This window comes from Erigeron canadensis, chromosome 5, assembly GCF_010389155.1.
Source record: "Erigeron canadensis isolate Cc75 chromosome 5, C_canadensis_v1, whole genome shotgun sequence".
Classification (NCBI taxonomy): domain Eukaryota; kingdom Viridiplantae; phylum Streptophyta; class Magnoliopsida; order Asterales; family Asteraceae; genus Erigeron; species Erigeron canadensis.
Window position 1 is genome coordinate 7,070,222 of NC_057765.1, and position 22,978 is coordinate 7,093,199.

Consider the following 22,978-nt stretch of genomic DNA (forward strand, 5'->3'; position numbering starts at 1 on the left):
TACATTTATACACCTACAATGATGAATTTAAGATGAATTTGACTTACCAAATAACCTTCCAAAAGTCAAATCCGAGTTTGACCCAAAAGAGTGAGTTTCCTTGCACTATAAACTCCAAATTCGAGATATGAAGAAGATTTCACAAGGGAGGGGATGTTTCTATGATTAATCTAACCCACTAACCTTATTTGATGCAAGAATTTCATGAGAGGGAGAGAGATAAGTGTTTGTGTGTGTTTTTCTTGCAAGAGAGTTAGAGAGTGAGTGGATAGAATGAATGGGGGGTGGGTATTCTTGTGGGTCATGGGTCATGGTTTAAGTCCATGGGTTGACCCAATTGAATCACTAACTAAATGTTTACCGACTCGTATCGTCTAGTTTCACATTAACGAACACGTGGTCACACGACCCGATAAGCATAACTAGTCTTAAATTTCACAACTTCACTTAATCTCGTCATTTCATTAATATCATTAATCACATTACATAAATAGTCAAATGGGTCAAAAGTCACAGATGTTACATCATTTCCCCCTTAAAAGAATTTCGTCCCGAAATTCAACGATACACTAATTTCTAAACAATTCCGGGTACTTAGACTTCATGTGGTCTTCACGTTCCCAAGTGAACTCGACTCCACGCCTAGCATTCCATCTAACCTTAACGATTGTGTAGCGTTTGTTCTTGAGTTTCTTGGTTTGACGGTCCAAGACCTCCACCGGCTCCTCAACAAAATTGAGCTTCTTATCCACTCGTATCTCGTTCATAGGCACATGTTGTGTAGGGTCCGCCAAACATTCACGTAGGTTGCAAATGTGGAAGACATCATGTACACCACCTAGTTCTTGTGGTAATTCTAGCCGATAAGCAACCTTCCCAACTCGTTCAATAATTTTGAAAGGACCGAAATATCTTGGCCCGAGTTTGCCTCGCTTCACAAAACGTATAACACTCTTCCACGGCGACACCTTCAAAAGTACATGATCACCAACCTCAAACTCTAACGGCCTTCGTCTCACATTGGCATATTTCTTTTGCCTTTCACGGGCCAATTGTAATCTCTCCTTGATTTGAGAGATCACCTTCGTTGTTTCAACTACGATTTCCGAACCAATGAGTTGGCTTTCACCAATCTCCGCCCAAGCTAGGGGAGATCGGCAAACCCTACCATATAAGGCTCTAAAAGGCGCCATTTGAATGGTAGCATGATAGCTATTGTTGTATGAGAATTCTACCAAAGGCAAGTGATCTTCCTAACTCCCACTAAAATCAATGGCACACGCCCTTAACATATCTTCAAGCGTTTGTATCGTTCTTTCGGTTTGTCCATCCGTTTGAGGATGAAATGCCGTGCTCATATTTAGTCGTGTGCCCATTGCACGATGAAAGGCCCTCCATAAATTCGAGTTATACCGGGAATCTCTATCGGAGATGATGAGAAACCGGAACTCCATGTTTAGACACCACTTCCTTGATGTACAAATGAGCTAAGGTGTCAACACCATCGGTTTGACGAATGGCCACGAAATGAGCCGACTTCGTTAACCGATCAACTATCACCCAAATTGTATCGCGACCACTTATTGTCTTCGGTAACTTCGTTATGAAGTCCATTGCAATGTGTTCCCATTTCCATTCGGGGGCCTCGGGTTGCACTAACAATCCGGGTGGCTTCTTATGATCAGCTTTCACTTGTAAGCAAGTAAGGCACTCACTCACATACTTAGCCACGTCCCGCTTTATACCCGGCCACCAATAGAAATCTCTTAAATCGAAATACATCTTATCCGACCTGGGGTGGACCGAATAAGGTGATCGATGAGCTAAGGTTAGATGGAATGCTAGGCATGGAGCCGGTGGAATGCTATGGTGATCGATGAGCCTCATGCATGATATACTTACCCACGTTTGTTCTTGAGTTTCTATGATATACTTATTTGAGACATGGGGAGAAAAACCTTGGCATTGCTACGAGTTGAATTGTCATGGACCCATCCACACGGGGTATTAGCCTTAGGTGGTATTTGTTTGTGACTTAATAAATTAAGTCATGACTTAATCAAATATACTTAATCCATTAAGTTATCAAAAATGTTTATTTTCATGACCTAATAAACAAAAAACAACTATATTGACTTAATCCATACAAACATTATTTATTCATTCAGTCATTTAATCAATTTGGTCATTTAATCATTAAAAAACAAACAATTCTTTGTTGTCTTAAAAAATTAAAAAAAAAGACAAACAATATAATCCGAATTCGATTACAAACCGGGTGGGTTTGCCAGCTCATTCATGTCCTCCGTGACGCTTTTTTAATCTATACAACATGTCGACTGCAAATAATAATAAAAATAAAATAAAATAATCATCTTTAATAACTTGAACCACCGGAGCTAATCATCAGCAATCACCGATCTCCTTCTCACCGTCTCTCATAATTCTCTTTCCCCCCATAAATCCTATTATTCTCTTACAAAAACTGATTCAATACATATATATATTATATATATATCAGAAATCATATATATTGATTGATTGTGATCAAATTATTTCGAAATTATTATTATAATTAAATTTGCAAAAAGAGGATTTGAAGTGGTGTAATGTGATGTTTGAAACCCTAATTATAATTAGGGTTTTCTAACGGACTATATATATATAATTATATATATAATCAATCATGTGGTTTTCTTTCTGGAAACCTAGAGATCGTTACACTTTAGATGAACTCAGGTAAAAAAACTCTTCTTTATTATTTCTTATTATTATTTTTATCCCAATATGAATGCTTACACACACACACACACACACATATATAAGTATATATGTATAGTTGAAGTGTTTAGGAATCCGTAATGTAGGTTATTAGAAATTTGTGGCTAGTATATATGTAGAATATAAGGACCAATGCTCAGCGTGATCGAATTAGTGACTGACCGATCATCTTTCATTAAGTTATTGGATAATGCTAAAGATATTTGAATCCTTTCACTAGCTTAGTTAGTTATGAAAAGCTCGTCTGACTGCTAAATTTGAAACCTTCATTACAAGGGACATTTTCTTGGTTGTGAGGCCCTTCAGGTGGTTGGTATAGGAATTCGAACGTTTTTTGTTGACTTGATATGGGTATTTGCAACTGCTTAGTTTATATCGATATGGTTAGACTTAAGAGATAAACCTAAGTTTATGTTTTTTCGTATCTCCGACTTCAACCGGACGCATTCTTTATTTTGTTTCATTTTTCTTGTTTTTGAAGTAGGTAATGTGTGTACTTAATCAGTATATATGCAATGTGTGTACGAGTCTCTTCTATTTTTGACTTAATGTTTATGTAAGCAATATCTGTATGAAATGTTACTATGCATGTAATGTGTGTATGGTTGCATTTAATCTGTATGTAGTTGATGTCTATAACCTAAGATTCATGAGCTCCAAATGACTGTAAAAATTTACAATTTATGTATCTAATATATTACGGTAATATCTGTAACTACAACTAGCCTATGCGATATATGTAATTTTGTATGCATGACTTAACCTAGGTTATCATGTTTGATATTTCAACTGCTATAATGCTATTTCAGTTTTTAGATTCCTTTTCATTTGTTGATATGGTGTCCATCATATCTGTAAGGCCTACAACTGAGCCCACACCTTACGCCTATGGCTCAAGGAACCCTTTGCGTCTTGGTTCCCCTTGGGATTTTTGGCAACTTTGCTAGCATAATCTGAAATCGTCATATTGTGGAGTCCTCCTTTGGTTTTATCATATTTAATGGATACACTGGCCACCATTCATGTATAGCTGTTGCACGGTTGCATCTGTTCAAAATTTGACCTTGGTGCTTATAGGATACTCTTAGACCAAGTACCTCTTTACAACCTCTAGTTCTTATCTGAAAAGATCGATGTGTGGATGATTAAATTGTAATTTGTAACATCACCGAGGTTTTGTATTATGGTGTAACTAGGTAAACATACGAACGTTGCACATAATACCGTGATTCCAAAAATTAAAATGAAGGCGAGATATAAAATATATGTGAAAATAAAATAATTATGTTTATGTAACATCTATGATACCCCATTTCTTGTTTGTGCCAATAACAATGATTAAGCAAGGGTTTATATTGAAGTAAAATACTAAATTAACAATAAGAATGCTACTTCTGATAGTCTAATACAGCCCATAAAAACAATAAATGTCTTGTATGATGGACATAATAGAAACTAAAATTGTAGAGATACCTAACCTCAGAAGGATCAAGGATGTCAGGGAAAAAGGATTTTGATCTGACCCTTTTAGAGTGGTAGAGAGATATTGATGCACCAAAAAGGGAGATACCCAAAAAATACGATGTGATCTTATGATTTGATCTTTTTAGCCCGTTGTTATAAATTGCTGAATGTGTAAAAGATCGACCCCTTTGGATCTTGGTCCATGATGGCCTTTTGATTAATAGAACTGGAAGAGTTCGTAGGCGGGGAGCTACGGCTGAAAGAAAAGTATCTAAGACATAGTGTTGCCCTGAAACTCTGTATCTTTGTTTTTGAAACAATTTTAACCTTTTCGCTCAGCAATAATTTTGCTTCTGCTGCAGATATTTAACTGACCAGCTGGCGAAATTTCAAGTGGTTAATGATGTCAACAAGGTAACAAAATTCAAATTCCCATTATTTACAGTATTCCGTGTATTTTCTATTTGACGCATAAGGATTTCAGTTACCTAACTCTTTCTTTTGTTATACAGGGTGATGTGGTGGAGACTTTGAGATTAATTGCAGAGTTGATAATATATGGTGACCAAAATGACACAAATTTCTTCGAGTGCGGTTCTTTAAACTTTTTACTGTATTTATATTTTTAGCTTTACCTTATTAGGGTTGTTCAAAACTTGATATCAGATATTTCGGATACTCATACCAGATTATCCGAGTACCCAGAATTTCAAATTAAAATAATTTTAATATAGAAAATTTGTTTTAAGTTGAACTATAGAAAATTAAAAGAACATTTAAGTGCTTTTTAGCTAATATATTGATGAAATTGCAAGTCTAATTGAGAAAAAAAAACTAACGATATGCTTGGAAATTAAAATGTACCTAAGAAAAAAACCCATTATAGTTGGATGCTTTTGATTATACTGCAAATATAAATTTTAATTAATGTATCTTCAGTATGTTAAGAATAAATGTTTAATCATCAATTTACTTGAGTTGAAATGCTAAACTGTATAATATTAGGGTGGTAAACCTCCTAAAGTATTCCGAATTAGGTATACAAAAATAATGTTTCGGATATCCAAAATAATGGATATGCAAATTTTCTGATAGATTTGGATCACAAATTTGGATGTGGATATTTTGAACACCTCTACCTCTACTTTATCGTGTCGTGTGCTAGTGTACAAGATTTTTCTTTAATGATGCTTACGTAACAGGTATTTTATGGAGAAGCAGGTCATGGGTGAATTTGTACGTATACTAAAGATCAGCAAGAGTGTGGCTGTTTCAATTCAATTGATACAATCAATGGAAATTATGATTCAGAACCTGAAAAGTGATCACTCTATATGTAAGATGATTATTCTGGTCATTTTAAGATGAACATTACATAATTATGCAATTGTATAGATAAATGTAATGTCACTTTATTTATCTAGAAAGCTTTTATTTTCTTGTGTTTTCTAATAATATATATTTTTTTAAAATATGCACAGATTATTTGTTCAGTAATGAACACATCAATTTCCTTGTAACTTATTCTTTTGACTTCCGGAATGAAGAGCTATTGCACCATTTTATATCCTTCATCAGGTTTGCTATATTTTAGCTCCTCCATTGGTTTCATGGAAAAAAAAGAATTCCATTTCAATTATATCATTTGTTGATTGCTTTCTTTATCTCTGATCAATTTGAATGGCACTTGTTGAAGAGCAATCAGTGTAAAGTTGAACAAGAATACAATATCGTTGCTTGTTAAGACGGAAAAGGTAAGTTTGTTTCCATTTATTTACTGTCTCTTAATGTTGATATTTTAGTCAAATTGGTTTCTTTATGCGTTTAATATGAAAAACCTTTTTTCTAACTGTTCGTATACTTGTGCATCGGTGTGTCACTATAGTCTTTTACATATCGTGCAATCTTTGAGCACTTGTATGCTCACATGTTAGCAATCATTTTTTTTACTTCTCTGTTTAATTCTAACTGAGCTTGTCATGCTTATTGTGCTTTCAAATCACTTTGGCGTATGCCAACATCTACCTTTTATACACCTTAAAAATCAACCCTGCTGACTCAAGCAAAAGGTCTTAAAGTAAAAGATGGCAGGGAAGGACATGAACCTCAAATACAAGATAGGTCATCGGATTATTCTATCTGTTTCTATTCATCACATTACAGAAAAACAAAATCTATAGGGCTTGTGTAGTTCTGTGTCAGTAAGAAAACATTCGTGTCTTAAAATCTTTCACGTGCTGTTTCTTTTCTTGCATGTCCGTTGAAATAAAGGAATGCGTTGTATACTTGTGCATTGGTGGTTTTGTTCTTTTGCTTACTTACATAATGAGCGTGCTTAAGAGTGTCGCTATAGTCTTTCTACATATCGCGCAATCTTCGAGCACTTGTATGCATACACGTTAACAATCTTTTTTTTTTTTTTACTTCTCTGTTTGAGTCTCATGGAAGTGGTCATGCTTATTGTGCTTTTAAATCATTTTGGCTTGATTTGATGCCAACATCTACCTTTTATACACCTTAAAATTCAACCCCACTGAGTCAAGCAAATGTTCTTAAAGGATAAAATGGTGGGGAAGGACATGGACCTCAAATACAATATAGGTCATCGAATTATTCTATCTGTTTCTGTTCATCACATTACCGAAAGACAAAATCTATAGGGTTGTCTAGTTGTGTTAGTAAGAAAACATTTGTGGCTTAAAATCTGTCACGTGCTGTTTCTTTTCTTGCATGTCCTGAAATAGAGAAATGCTTTATGTGTCAGTGCTAGTTGTCATAGGTCAGTTTGATGGTCATGAAAGTTTTGGGCTAAGCTAGTAAATTGGTTTAAAGCATCGAGTAAGGTAAAAGTTTGTTGGATCGATATACATATCTATATGTATATATATATATATATGTTGTTATTACATTGAGAAAGAGCCTCATGGTTCACAGTGTTGGGTTTTGGAGGTTGGTAGAGGTGGGGAACTTTTTTAGTGGGTGTTAATTATTCAGGATTTTGTAGTTGTAGTTGGCAGAGCCTTTGCATATTCTATTTTTTCACTTTCTTTTTCTTGTTCTGATATATTTTTCATCTCTTGTGTGTCTCTAGGAAGAAATAGTTGCCTTTCCACTTTATGTAGAGGCAATTCGTTTTGCATTTCATGAAGATGGCATGATCCGTACTGCAGTTCGGTCATCAACGCTACATATATATCATGGTTAGTTACTTCCTTTTTGTATGATATAGCTGCTTCCGAAAGTTAGCATTCTGCAGTGAACGTCTTACTCATGATATACTTTTGCAGTTGGAGATGTATATGTCAATAAATATATCGCCAGCCCACCCCATGATGAGTACTTTTTAAACTTGGTTATCTATTTTAAAGAGCACTGCATCGGCTTAAATGGAATGATATCATCAATAACAGAGTGCGTATTATTTTTATTTGAATGTACTCTTATAAATTTCATCAATAGGTGCACATAGATCGTGCCAAGTCCATTTCTGTTATAGTGTGGTCTCTACACATTTACCGTTACCATTAGTCTGACATATTGCCACTGTAACCTGTAACATCACGAAGAACTGAATTGATGTCGTTGGTTATTATGAATGTGAAACCTTTGTTGATGGAAGATGGTCAGAAATTGCCTATTTAAACTTGATATAATTATAGTTGTCTCTGTGATAATTAGACATCGGGGATGACAAGTCAGTGAAAAAAATAAATTGTGGGTGGCTTTGGTAGAGTGTGAAATTAGGGCTAGAGATAAGGAATGGATCTGCGTTTTATGCTGGGCAGAAATTGCCGATGCTTAAACTGGATTTAATTATTTTTGTTGTCTTTTTGATAAAGAGATATTGGGGAAGAGAAGTCATAAAAAAGTAAATAATGGGTGATGATTTTTAGAGAGTGAAATCAGGGCCAGAGATATGGAATGGCAGAGTGGGCATGGGATGGTAGCAGAAAGTCATGCAAGGAAAATTCCATATATGTCATTATGCTCCAATCTAATTGAACGACCGATGATTGTATCTTATCCGTTGATATTACTTGATCTAAAGTCCTAGAAGTGTTCTCACCGTTCTCGCTCACTTTAGTGTTCTCACTTGATTAATCTTCTCTCTATGTATACACACATTACCTAATTACAGATATATATTACCCTGGATTATTTTTGTAGAGCATAGATAATTTAGGCGTTCTGTTTTTGCTTATGCACACCGGCTGCTTGGTCGGAATAGGCAAGCGGTGTGCTAGAGGAATACATAGAAAAATAAGTATTCTCAAACTTCAGATTATGTGTAAATGTTTTTTTAACCAGTATAACAAAGAATACATGAAATAGTATAAAAAACTACATACTTGGCTTTTAGGTGCGGGCTTTGGCCTAGGCCTGATTGGGCTTGTAGGCCTAGGAGTCCGTTTTAAGATACCAGGCATGTCTTTGACCTTTTGGGCTCAGGCATGTTTGAGCATCTTCCTGTGATATTTTTGCTTCATTTATCTGAACTTTATATTTGGTGATGACTCAGGAGCCAAGGTCCTGAATCAACCTCTAGCATACTCTCTGCAGTGGATATCATTGAAGACAATCTATGCTATCTTAGTGATGTTCTATCGGCTGGGATTCCTGATGTTGTGACGTTAATTACAGACAACATGTTGAAACTTCTCATATTCCCGCTGCTACTTCCTTCATTAAGAATTGGAGTTTCTGATGTATAAATTTGTACTCATCATATGTTTCTTATTTTTTACTTCTGCCATTCAGTTACACTTCTAAACTTCATAAGCAATCATGCTGGAAATCTCTTATTATTCATAAGGAAATCTTCTTTTACTAAACATGGAATTTTATAATCTCAGGGAAAGAAGTTCAGTTCTGTCACATCTCTTTATTTGCTGTCTTACATATTGCGGATCCTTAAGGTTAAGGACCTGTCAAATACTGTTGCTGCTGCCTTGATTTGCTCTATCGAAGGCTCTTTTCAAAATTCGGAGGGTAAACTCAACGGCTTCAAAACAGACCATGATGATGAACCTCATGAGAGCCATGTAGATGATGATAAGCCAGATGGCAATCTGGATTCTAGTTGCAAGATTTTATCAACTTCATCGAGTGTTCAACTTAATTGCTGGGGTTCTTCAGTTTTACGGTATGAAACCGCATGCATATATACAGGTCTATATTGTATTTTGTATAGTAAATGTCAATATTTATCCTGATTTACTTTTGTTTTTTTGTTTAGGGATGCTTTAATCTCTTACATCACAAGTGGCGATGATATGCATGTGGCTGGCTCTTTGAGTCTTTTGGCCACCTTCTTGCAAACTAAAGGTTGTAGGTTATTCATCTTGTCCCCTGCTGCTTAGATGATGTTTCTCATAGTATATTTGAATCTGCAGAGCTTGATGAATCAATGCTAGATGCTCTTGGAATTCTTCCACAACGTAAACAACATAAAAAATTCTTGCTGGTTTGTGATACTGATTTATCTCTTACATTCTGTAATACTGATTTATCTCTTACGTTCTGTATTATCATTCTGGTAATTTGTATTGTTTAATCCTTGTATCATAATTGATTACTTCAAAATCTTTTCCCGTTTATGCTATATAGGATACAGTTACTCTGCCATAACTTAGAATGCTGTCTTGTGCAGAACTATAAGTTCAAAAGTCAACTACCGCCATAGGGGCACACGGTGTGGTCAAAAGAACCACACTGAAAAACATTTTACGCATCAGCATCAAGCTAAATATCATTGTGAACCACGCTGATGGTTACTAGTTAAAAGTAATGCAGAAACATACCCTGCATGAAGAACACGTTGCCATCCACCACGCTGAGATCACAGGCTGATGGTGTGGTGACCGCACTGAATGCCGGTGTGGTAGCATGGAGTACGGTGTGGGTTGGTACCCACTACCCACATCATGTGCCCTCGATAGGTTCATTTGCCCGTGTAGTAGTGTCTTGGTTTTTAGTTCAGTTCCATTCACACGATGTCTTAAGGTTTCATCTATAGTCATCGCGGACCTATTAATCGATTCAATTCCCTAAGTAGCGTTTGGTTCACAGATCTTGATGGAATTTGATAAAATTGGAATTGAGTTCTATTTTCTTAGTATATTTGGTTGTCAAAGAATGAAAGATTTTCATTCCGTTGGAATGTATACATTTCTTCACTCGATGGAATATCCATTCTTTGGGGGTCTTGGATGGATTTTCATTCATTCCCTCTCTTGAATCTCCAAAAGACAAACAACAGAGTTCCAATTCCTTTGACAGATTCCATTCCTTGCAAAATCATTTTGTGAACCAAACGCGCCCTTAGTTTATATCACTTGTGTGCTTCTTTCTGGAATTGGACATTTATAATGTTGGATAGAGTGCTGTAAAACAAATATTCAAGCCAGGGAACTTAGAAGGATAGCTGTGAGTCTGGGATGTTCGAGATATATATGTAGTAACCATATATGTTTCTTCCCTTACCTTATTACTATTTTCAATGTCATTGTCGGATCCCAAGTTCTCCAAGGTTCTGATGTCATGGATGCCCCTCATAAGCATGAAAACTTTATGTTGTTTACACTTTACAATGTCGAACTAAGTAGTTACCTGAAATAAAAATGTTATATTTTGTGCAATAATTGCCGCTTAAATTACTAACATTTGGTACATGTGATAGAACTTGCTTACTAATTTATTTTTGACTATAATCTAACTAGAAACAATATACCAAAATGGCATTTCTCAAGAAGCAATCATCTCTCCAAATTACCAACTTTCAAGTGGCAAGCTTTTTACGATGATGCTTAACCCTATATCTGTTACCAAATCAAGCATACGAAACCATATGTGACAATATCTGTAGATATGTATAATATTGTTATTTATTAATAATGGAAATACCATTGTTGCCTATCTCCGTTATGGAAATACTGTTGTTGCTTGCTGAGTATATACATACTTGACAGTACTTTTGTCGCTACATTGCATGACAGTGCTTTAAGTTTGTTATGTGGCTGTTAATGCATTCTTCTGATGTAATTTCAGAAAGCCTTGGTTGGTGAGGGTTCTGGTGAGGAGCAACTTTTTGCTTCGGAAAACTGCACATCAAAGGATGGCAGTGATGGTGAACTCAATATTTACCTACAAAGGTTGAAGGTATAGTGCACATCATAACCTTTTTTCTGGGTGAAAGGGGTTTTACCCTGGTTAGCTTTATGCACATCATAACCTGCAGTGTAGTTAACATAAATTGTTATTTTAACTCTGTATAATAAATGAAGGTATTCAGATATTTGAACAATTTTCATTATATGTTGTATCTGTCATTGACTTGATATATCTTAATGTTGTACACACAAGCTTTTATATGAAAAGTGACGCGTCACTACGTCAGCTGTTAATGATATCCAAAAACCTAAAACTTCCGTGGAAAATACCATCATGGCATTAGCTCCGATTCTTTGCTTATAGATAGAAAATTATAAAATAAAAAAGATGAAAAGAAAAATATAGAAAAGAAAGGTAGTGACTAGTATTATCTGTGTTCTCAGAGTTGGAAAGAAAGTGTAAAAGTGTCAAGTTATCTTCATGTTTCCGAGTTAGAATTGATATCCTTATTGATGTAAGATGATTTGGTTTAAATCGTGGGTAGTCTAGTCTTCTCTTTCTTTTCTCTTCAAGTCTGCCCACATTTGGGAGGGAACTTTTCGAGAGGAAATAAATTTTACCTATGATACCAAGTTTTCTTCATGTTCCCGAGAAAAAAGTAAGAAAAGAAGTTGCCGCTGTTACATTAATACCCTTACCGATGTAAGATGATTTGGTTTAAATCGTGGGTAGTCTAGTCTTCTCTTTCTTTTTTCTTCAAATCTGCCAACATTTGGGAGGGAACTTTATGAGAGGAAATAATGTTTTCTACGATACCATTCTCTTCATTCCTTGTCTAGAGCCACTTTATTTCAGATGTACCTTCTTTCGTAGAAAAACAAAATTAGAGAACACACCTAGGATTCTACTGTATGAGAGTTGTTTTCTTAAGTTTCTATACTCTTTTTGGTGAACTTGACAGACATCAACCTATTATGCTCTTCTTTTAGTTTCTTTTAATTATACTTTTTCTTTGTTCAGTTAAGTCTCCACCTTCTGCAACTCTGGATACTATTGATACCACGTTTTTTTTTTCCTGACAGGACCAGTATGAAGTATCATGTTCGTATCAGGAAGTCGGACAAAGCCCTCGTGTACATAGATTTCTAGTACTTTCTGCTTCATACTCTTTATCTGTTGTTGGCATGCTAGCAAATTTTTTATAAGTTTTATTCTCTTCTCATATGCTTGCTTACTGGGGATAATGATTTTTATAATAAGGCTCAATCGTGGCTGATGAGCTTGGATCCATATACTTGAATACTTGATCATGGTAATGTTTCTGATGGTTTGAGGTTGAGGTGGCAATTGAGCAGGTTGGGTAATTTGTTAAAACGGTAAGTTGTCAAAATAGGTCCTTTTAGATTGGTCTAAGACGATCGCGTTGTGTTGACCTGCTTTGTTTTATGATTTTGTATAAATTACTAGTAATCTCAAATTTTGACATCGACTAAAATGATTTAAGAGGTTTTATGCATTAGAAGTGTACTTTTAGGTGACGTTTGACCAGTTTGATCCAATTTCTATTTGCAAAAAATTATTTACCTTTTTGACCTATTAGAGATAAAAGAAAACGGATTACCTGAATCAAACCATGCAAAGGGAGATGGGTTGAAACTGCCACCTCTAAAACAGAGACATACAAATTGATAATATGGCTGGTCAAATATACACGTGTATAAACTGCGTGCGCGTGCGCAAAGTTTAACAAGCTTCAACAATTAATGCTAGTAAAATGTATAACTTTGTCCTTGTTGTACTATAATTTTTATTTTCACATGGTTTGGTGACTTATAAAGTCTATAATAAACTAAAACATTTGAACACATGGTAATATCAGAAGCGGCATCTGGTTAATGTGAACTAAAGTAGAACTCTCTTTACTGGTATTTTATGTGAGCTGCAATTACTTACAAAAGTTGAAGTTCACAAGTCCAGATTACTCTATAAAACTGTAATGTTTATTTCGTTAACCTTGAAACAATTAATCATTTCTGACAGTTCGTTTATCTGTTTTAGGTACTAGATGCGTTGATTAGTCTTTTTTGCCGAACAGATATATCAGCTTATACTTTATGGGATGGAGGTTGGCTGTTTAGGCAATTGCTTCCTTATAGTAAGACTGAGTTCAACACTCGTCATCTTCAATCCCTCAAGGTGAGTCAGATAGACACACGACTTGGCGCGTTTGGTTCACAAAATGTTTTTGGAAGGAATGGAATCTTTCAAAGGAATTGGAATTTGAAAGAATGGAATTTGAAGGAATTTTTTGATGTTTTGAAAATTCAAGTGACGGAAGGAATGAAATTCCTTCCTCTATCCCCAAGGAATGGAGATTCCATTAAAAGATGGAATGTTTTCATTCCTATGGAATGAGATTTCCTCCTCTTTGGACAACCAAACTCACTAAGGACTGGAATTCAATTCTAATTCCATCAAATTCCATCAGATTCTACATTCTATGAACCAAACGCGACCTTAAGTGTTTGCATAGAGTATGCATATTGAATGTTGCGTTTTCTCTCTTTAATATTTTATGCTACATTTCGACGGAGACACAAGACCAGCTTTAAGAAGTCTGGATAAGAATTTGAAATCTGTATAGAAAAGTTACAACTAGTTATGTCAATATATATGGATATAAGTGTGGCAATATAATGTGTTTTAACTAAACCAAACTAGCTCAATTGAAAATGTGTTTCTTAAAGTGTTCACAATACATAAAGCATCTTAAAGCTTTCCATTAAGTTTTTTTGATTGTAGTTATAACAGCAACATTACTTGTTGTCTTGTTAATGAAAATATAATATGTATACAAGTTTTTCAATGGTCGGCCAGGCCATAGTGATGCGTAGTAAAAATAGGTGTCAAGTGGTTTGAACCATTACCCAACCTGCTGATAAGGATAAAATAGAGTTCTTTTGTATTTTAAGCAAATCCAAGCAAGACAAACCGATACGAAACAAATTAAAAAACAACAAATACTTTCTAAACAGCTATAATAAAACTCATCCTTTGTTTGGCCCATAATTCTAAAGATTCTTTAGAAATGTAAAACGTAGAAATCCTGATCTTGGCCAACAAGTTTTGCAGGCCAAGTAATTACCATCATTTTCATTTGTTAAAGTTTCACAATTACATATTACAAACTACTAACTAGACCCTGTTAATTTGGTATTAGTGACTAGACCCTGTAATTAAATTTTATCAACTGGATCCTTGAAATTATGGAAGTTGATAGCATGCACCGTTGAATTGTATCACCAAGTTAACTGTTCATGAATGTTGATAAGAGTGATCTATGCAGTAAGTATCACCAAATTGTATAGCTTGAAACCGATAGACAAAATCCATCTACGTGAGTTTAGTAGTGAAGTTACTAGGTATGAATTTCCAAAATTAACTATGGATTCTTGAGAAGGATAGGGCATGGTTGTTACTATCATCAATATTGTGGTGGTTGTTGATGCTATTGTATAAGTATCTTATTTTGTTAGGACAATTATATCGTCCTTGTAGTCAAGGACTCAATGCAAGAGGCGAAGGTGGCATCCTCATGTATAATAGGCGACCTTTTGTCTTACCTTTGTTGTCATAGAATCCATAGAGAAAATCATTAAAGAAAAGAAACAGAGAACAAAAAATGGTTCTTTGTTTGATGAAGAAATTGGCCGATGGTTTTGGTAATGGGAAAACTAAGAAATATGGGATTTTTAGTGATAAAAGGTGAATTGGCTTTTATAAACTTATATGGGGTTGAAAATTAACTTTGATGTGGGTTTAAAAATCCTTAAAATGATTTGGGCTCACAGAAGGAAATGGTTACATGAAGCGATTGAAGTCATGGCTTCTTGCCTTCCTAAATAGCACCCTAAGGCGTCGCCTCACACTCGCTTCATGCAAGTACCTCGCCTACATGTGTAAGAGGCGTTTTCATGGTTCCCTGAAACGCACTTTTCAAACTAAAACAAGCTCAGACATATTGCCTTAGTTTTGTTGTATTACAAGTTAATAACATCACACATACATTCAACAAAGTGTTTGTGCCTAATGATAACCAGTTCTTCTTATAGGATTCCTTTATAAGTTGTCGTAGCCAACTTCTTGATGTGCAAAGAGGATCCTGGTCCGATCTACTTATACAAGTGATATGTGATGAGTGGAGAAGATGCAAAAGAGGTACTTGGTGTTAGTGGAGAATTATCTGAAGTTAGTTTTTAAATTTTGTTTTTACATTTGATTTTTTTTTAACAGCAATTGAGGCTTCATCCCCTCGAAAGGAACCAAAGTCCATACTCTTTCCACCAAAAATGTCTTCATCGAGTGGTATGACTTATGTTATATTCATTAAATTGTACTGGAGGTGGTTTTGTATGTCTTAAGTGGGTCAACCTAAAAAAGATTAGCTAATGAGGAACACGTTGAACATGTTTGAAGTATCCCAAAACCTATATTTGATGCATACAGCCTTCTAAGTTGCCTATTTAGGGGTTAGATTAATATTGTGATATTATTTTTTTTAATCATACTTAAAACATTAATTAGCTATTATCTGTTTCTTGAAAACGACAAAAGAAAGTGTTTACAAAACAAATCGATTTGTTTGACTTTTGCTAAAAACAAACTGTTTTAACCTGAATCGGTTTTGAATTTTGACCCATTACCCAACCTGTCATTTTGCCACCTCTTATGTTGATGGTGTTTTTTAACTTAAAGTGACTTTCTACTTGGTTCTTTTATAGATGTTACGTCCGTTGAATCATCTTTTGCTGCTAGTGAAACGATGAACGAGCGTGTTAAGGTTTTTCTTGAACCCAGTTCTTGCATGTCAAAAGTGTATTTGGTTTGATGAAGGATAATATGAACTTCTGTTTTATTATATAGGTGTTCGTGCTTCTTTATCAGCTCCAGTATTTCTCAGCTGGTAGATCTCTGCCAGATCAGCCTCCCATCAACCCTCAAGTTGACTTCTCTGAAACTTCGCGAGCAAAATCCGCTGGTCTGAATGATGTTGGCCCAAAACTAAGCACCGAATTAAATCTTGGTTAGTCTAGCTCACCTGGTTGATAAAAGTAGTTTTTGTTCTGGTTTGTCACAATCTATTGCTTCGAACTTCGATGCTAGTAAGATTTGCACACAATGGCCACTTACTTGCTAAAACTTCTGTTAGCTGGGTTTGAAGTATATAAACTATTAAGCTTTGCATGTTAATATGTGAGGAGAGGTATATCATGTACCTTGAGGTAGCAACTTTGCAATATTAACCCATTTACTTATTTCTGGGTCAATTTGGGTTATACTCGTATTTTATCTCTAGTGGGTCACAATTAAGCATAAAAGGTAGTACCCTAAATCAAGAAACATGCAGATTGGTCGAAAGGTCACTCAAAGTGTATTCAAAAGTCGGGGTGTTAATGAGCCGATCCCGAGTATACTTGTGCTGAAGGTTGACTTATATTTGTTTGAAAAGCTTGAGTTCGAGCTCAACTCGTTAGACACGTAAGGGCTCATTATTAATTTATAAGCGCGGGCTCAACTCGAGCCTCGAGCTCGGCTCGAACTTAACGTAGTTATTCATTTGAGATCAAAAAGGAATAAAATTTAGCTTGATGGTAACAATTTAATTTAACAATCTACTACCAGCATAAAACATAAACATCATCCATTGATTCATAAACTTAATTGAAGGATATAATATCAAAGCCCATTCTACTTATACTCTTTGATTCACCTTGCTTATTTCTTACATAACCGATGTGGGATAAAAAAAAAATACCTGGACAATTTCTCTTTAATTACATAAGCTCTTTCAAATCTCCAAAACTGGTGTCCCACATTCTAAATACCCACTTTTATCTTCTAAAAATCATTAAATCAGCAGCTAATAGTTATTAATTTATTAATTAATTTTTCATACTCCATGCATATATATGTTATCTGTATCCTAAATATCTATACTCCTTTATAATAATTATTAACCCCCTATTTTTAGAAAGTGTTAGAAAATGGTTAGATGCAAAAGTACTAAATTACCCTTAATAAACACCATCTATGGAAAGGGTTATTAGAGATTACCAAATTTGCCCTTAATGAATTAATTTACAATTTAGAACCTTATCTTGTTAATTTACACTCTAAGTCCTTATCTTTTAAAATATTTCCACTATCACCATTTTATCAACTTACACGGTTACACCACTCGATAACAATTGTCGATGTCATCACCACCCGTCACCGACACCACTAAACCGCCGTCGCAGTCACCGCCGCCGCATTGCGCGGGTACTATGCTAGTATATTTATATTTGTTTTATAGTTATTTACATAGGATATATGATATGATTTAGGGCTAGTTTTTAGATATAAAAAGTAAACGTTTTATTATTATATAATTATTTTATCTTTAAATGAAAGCTTATTTAAGCTTGCGAGCCTAAATCAGGTATGCATTTAACGCTCGAACTCGGTTCAAATTCTTTTAAGCTGAGTCCGAGCCGAGCTCAAATAGTTCACGAGTATTTTGATATCCTTACTGAATGTCAGTGGCATCCAAGTATATATTGGGATCACGTGAGAACTATAGTTTGTTTGACTTGACACAGTTTATGAAAATCATTGACTGCCTGTTAAATATCTAGAATGACTGAAAGTAACGGTAAAATAGAGTAATCTTATTACCAAATTGTCAACAATTACACTTAAGATGTAACACACTACAGTGATAATACGTGCAAGTATTAAAGTTCTACATGCAAACAATTGGTCAACTGTATTTGCTTATTAAACATATATAGAGCAAAAACAAAACATTAGTTATGGAATCTGAAAACAATCCAAATAACTTTCAAACTCAATGTCAACTATCAGCAAACGAATCAAAATATGAAACAAGTTGATAAACAAAATTTTAGATCTATTTCTGCACTTGTCATACAAATTTAACTTGTATCTGAATACAAAAGCTTTACACAATTTAAAATAGATCTAAACCCTGAATCTCCATATTACTGAGAGAGGTAGATGACTAGATGCTAGAAGTGAAGGTGGCTGTTTTGCTGAAGTTGCCTTTAGAAGGAGCAAAGGGGAGGCGAGGAGAAAAGTGGCTGGTGGCTGGTGTGAAGCTGCCACGACCGGCCGGTGTGTGGAGAGAGTGGGTGGAACTGTGAAAGAGAGTGAGAGTAGATAGGTTAGTACTTAGTAATATGTGAGGTATTCATCGTTAAGGTGTTTGTAGCTCAAAAATAGCTGATATTATTTTCAAGTTCATTAGAGACAAATAGATTTTGTATAAACTTTTATGAAACCCCACTCACCTCATTTTCCAAATCAGCAAAAACTACTATGTCATCTTTGCTTTTAACTTGTTACATTTTCATCAGCTAATGTTTTGCTTGCTATTAATATCTGTTACAAGGTATGTTGGCCTTGTAAAACGAACCCATCCCATAATAGGCTCGTATCATGCTATAATCTAGGTGTAGAACTCACTCCCAAAAGCTAGCTCAAAGGAGGAGGGGACACCTAGGCTTATAAACCACCAACCAATCCCATACTTGGCTGATGTGGGATCATATCAATACCCCTCCCTTTGAAGAGCCAACGTCCTCGTTGGTCACGGCTATGTTGGTCACGGTTGGCACCCTTCTCCTTGGGTCCAAGTAACCACTCCGAGCTTTGGGACCTGGAAAGGTAGGCTGGCTCTGATACCAATTGATACAAACCCATCCCATAATAGGCTTGTATCATGCCATAATCTAGGTGTAGAACTCGCTCCCAAAAGCTAGCTCAAAGGAGGAGGGACACCTAGGCTTATAAACCACCAACCAATCCCATACTTGGCCGATGTGGGATCATATCACCTTGTTCTTGTAATAACTAAAACAGGTTCCCCTAGTGAACTTCGTTTTTTCTGGAAAGGCCCCTTGAAGGAACATTTACCCAACGTATATCACCTGTCTTTTCATTTTGACCTCATTATTAAATAGAACAGCGAATGTGAATGCTAAGTTTTTCTGACAATCTAAAGCTTTGATGAAGGGCCTTGATCGCCTGGTCCTTTGTTAGACCGTCAAGTCATCATATATTGCTTTCTGTGGGTGGTTCTTACCTTCATGGGATTATACGGACTAGATGTGGCAGTTTCAACCTTTTTATTTTTAGGAGGAGAATTTCATATTTACCCAAAAAACACACCTTAATATTATAATCACCCAACTTTCATTAATAACTTCATATTTATCCAATTTTTATTCACATTCTATCAAATCTACCCAAATCACAAATTATCTTATCATTAAAACTCTAATTAATTTTTTACTTATCCATTAATAACCTAATCACTAATATATATGAGCGGGAAAAAAAACACTCCCGCCAAATCGCCAATTAGCAGAACCGCTTATACTTTCATGGCAGTGGACAAGATCGTTAATATTGTTAATCCCAATGATCCCTCAATAGACATACGATCTTTAAGGTTTGTATCTCAATAGTCTTTGTATTTGCTTCTAAACCATTTATAATAGTTTGTTACCTGAACTTTTGTATCCCACGACTCACATAATGTTACTTACTCAATGATATTGCATGACTTTTGATGATATTGAATTAAATAAAATATGGATTAAAGTATTTGTTTTCAGAAACGAAAAACAGTACATTTGCTTGGATATGATGGATTTTAGTTGGGTCTTATGATTGGCTTGTATCATCAAATTTTATGTTACATATACAAAGGTCTTCTATAATAAATGAAATTTGAAACTCATATTTATTTATTGCTTATTAATAAAAAAATAATAATCTTATATAATTCACAGTTGTGAACATTCTGTTTGCCATAAGTCAAATTCGGATAGTATATGCAGATGCATTATTTCAGTTATTTATTCTTACGGGCATATAGGGAATTTCTTGATATAAATTTGGTTATAAATTATTTTATAAGTGATCTGGGTAGATTTGACAGAATGTGAATTAAAATTGGGTAAATATGAAATTATTAATAAAAGTTGGGTAAATATGATATTAGGGTGTGTTTTTTGGGTAAAATATGAAATTCTCCCGTCGAAAAATGGTGTTCTGGTTTAAGTTTAATCCAACCCTACCCAAACCAACAAAATGACCCCCTTTGACTCGTACTAAACATGACCTGCTTAGACATATGTAATTGTATGTTTGTGGCTAAGTCTTGAGGTTCCAATTTCAGTTGATGCAGTCCCGTGTAGAATTGCTTTTGAGAGAGGAAAGGAACGTCACTTTAGCTTTTTGGCGATTTCTATGGGAACTTCTGGATGGATAATCCTTGCAGAGGAATTGCTTCAGAAACCTCGTTTTGGAATTGTTCGTGTTGTCGCACCTTTGGCTGGATGTAATGTAAGTGTACAATTGTACATGTAGTTTTTAAGTTGTGCGAACTATGGCCTTTTACTCTTGAACCTCGAAACAGTGTTTTCTCTGTTCATCCACCTTTGTGTCATCGCACTAACATATTGTCAAACTGATAGTATTCATGGGTTGTAACTGGATCAACAAAATGAATAATAATGGAATGGAAATATTTAATTAAATTGGAAATTGAAAAAGTAATGGAACTGGAAAACCATTTAGCTAGCTCTCCGGGTCTGGTTTGTAACTGGTGTGTATCGAAACCCAACCTTAAACCAAAATAAAGGTTGTATTTTTATATTAAATGAATAAAGTGAGTACAATTCTGCGTATTATCATGTTTGAAAAATATATTATGGAAAGAAGCCCCAAACCTGGTCTTTCAAATCCTTTAGGGCTGAATTGTTGCTTATACTTGAGGCATGGCTTATATAACCTGTTGTTGCTTATCACAGCCAAGAATAGATGAAAGGCATACAAGATGGTTACACCTCCGAATCCGTCCATCTACTTTACCCGTAACGGAAACTTCAAAAAACGTTGCCAACCTTAAACTCAAATCAAAATCAATGGTTGATGGAAGGTGGACCCTTGCATTCAAGGATGAAGAGTCTTGCAAGTCAGCTTTGACCATGATTCAGGAAGAGATTGACTTGCTATGCACTGAAGTAGAGAGAAGACTTGCACCTTTATTATCTGAAGAAATGTGAAACAATTCAAATTCTTTTGGTCGACAGTCAACACATCCCGAAACATCATCATTTCAATCCATCTGGGCATGGGAAATAAGTCTTTTGACCATACAAATAATATCTTGCCTTCTAACATCCAGCTGCCAGTCTGTAAATGTCCATAAGACAAGCTTGGCTCAGGTACATATGAAATATAAGAAATATAGATAACATTGTATGTCATATCTTTGTATATTAGGTCAATTCACTTGCTTTTGGATATTTCTTTTAACTCTATTTTTTTATACCCGTTTGCCCTTAGGATTCTTTGTTGTTGTTTATATGAGAACAATGTAAATCATAATTGCAATTCAAGTTCACAGGGAAATCTTGTTGTGCATATTGTCAAGATCGAGTGTTGCATGGCTTGTCAAATAGCTTATCATATTTATTTAGGTTTTTACTTGTTCTTGTATGCCGTTTTAGCCGAATTGGAGGCAATGAATGTTGAGATTCTGATAGCACACGAGTTGATAATAAGTGTAACAATGATGGCAATTACAAATAAATGAAGTCAATGAAAACCCTTATAAGTCGACTCAATATTCCCACAAGCCTTGGCGACCAGGTTTTGCGAGGAATATAAGGTTTGGCAGTGAATTGTAAATTAGGTCCCATAGGGAGGATCCTTAAAATGCAAAGCTCACTTGAATTTTAAGTATAAGATTTTAAGGAACTCAAAACGTATTATTAATAAGGATTCTAGCAATGATAACCAAAAACCAACTGAGTTGGATCAATGAAGTCCTTGCCTCTGGAAACAGAGGTCATGGGTTCGATTCTCATGTCCAGCAAGGCCGGAGGTCCTTTTCTACCTCCTGGAAGCAGCCTCTCTACCTTTGGTAGGAGTAAGACTGTCTACATATTAACCTTCCTCAAACACCGTCGAAAAAGTGTAAATTAATTTGGATTAATATTAAAAATTTAGAGAATTAATAAAGATGGAGGATTAGGCTAAAAGAGAGAGATTAGGGGTGTCAAGTGTACCTCAACCCTCTCTTTTAGTTATATTATAGATAAGAAAGGGATTTTTTTTTAAATTAAAAAAAGCAACGACTCTTTTCTTCCCATGGACCCACCTCGCACTCCGCTCCATCTATGAGCAACGGGCTTATTGCCTTGTGAGTAGGGCTGTCAATGGGTTCGGGTTCGGGTTGGTAGGTTCGGGTTGGCGGGTTTGTGGGTTGAAAAACTCTGACCCTAACCCAACCCACTAAAAGTTTCAAGTCAGAAATTTCAACCCTGACCCACAACCTGCCAACCCATGACCCAACCCATATGACCTGATAAGCAAATATATATATAAATATATAACGGAATAAATCAACCAATATAAAACTCTATCATTGATGTGTAAGTTGAAAACAAAAAGTACCAAAAAAAAGAAAGAAATACGATGGTATTGTTAGAACTTGGCACAAAGTTAATAAACTTACCGTCTCACCCAACATCAGTTAGCATCTCAC

General features: G+C 35.3%; 1 protein-coding gene across 2 annotated transcripts; it reads left to right on the forward strand.

Annotated features, from left to right (window-relative positions):
- Window positions 1–2,371: 2,371 nt before the first annotated feature.
- LOC122599926 (protein TRANSPARENT TESTA 9) lies at window positions 2,372–21,861 on the forward strand. Of its 2 annotated transcripts, XM_043772542.1 has the most exons (21): window positions 2,372–2,739; window positions 4,608–4,659; window positions 4,758–4,834; window positions 5,448–5,581; window positions 5,727–5,823; window positions 5,942–5,999; window positions 7,337–7,445; window positions 7,533–7,656; window positions 8,765–8,951; window positions 9,099–9,388; window positions 9,482–9,570; window positions 9,639–9,709; window positions 11,293–11,403; window positions 12,438–12,503; window positions 13,414–13,551; window positions 15,468–15,573; window positions 15,649–15,720; window positions 16,137–16,195; window positions 16,279–16,438; window positions 20,603–20,769; window positions 21,237–21,861. In XM_043772542.1, exons 1-21 carry the CDS (start codon window positions 2,687–2,689, stop codon window positions 21,489–21,491), a joined length of 2,475 nt encoding a protein of 824 aa, XP_043628477.1. In that variant the 5' UTR covers window positions 2,372–2,686; the 3' UTR covers window positions 21,492–21,861. The 2 variants fall into 2 exon arrangements, with proteins under 2 accessions (XP_043628477.1, XP_043628478.1); XM_043772543.1 differs by lacking the exons at window positions 2,372–2,739; window positions 4,608–4,659 and having other exon boundaries at window positions 4,778–4,834; window positions 5,467–5,581.
- Window positions 21,862–22,978: the final 1,117 nt, after the last annotated feature.

Coding starts and splice junctions, on each gene's coding strand:
- LOC122599926 (XM_043772542.1), top strand. CDS start 2,687: ATGTGGTTTTCTTTCTGGAAACCTAGAGATCGTTACACTTTAGATGAA. Junction 4,660..4,757: donor TGGTTAATGATGTCAACAAG/GTAACAAAATTC, acceptor TTTGTTATACAG/GGTGATGTGGTGGAGACTTT. Junction 6,000..7,336: donor TGCTTGTTAAGACGGAAAAG/GTAAGTTTGTTT, acceptor GTGTGTCTCTAG/GAAGAAATAGTTGCCTTTCC.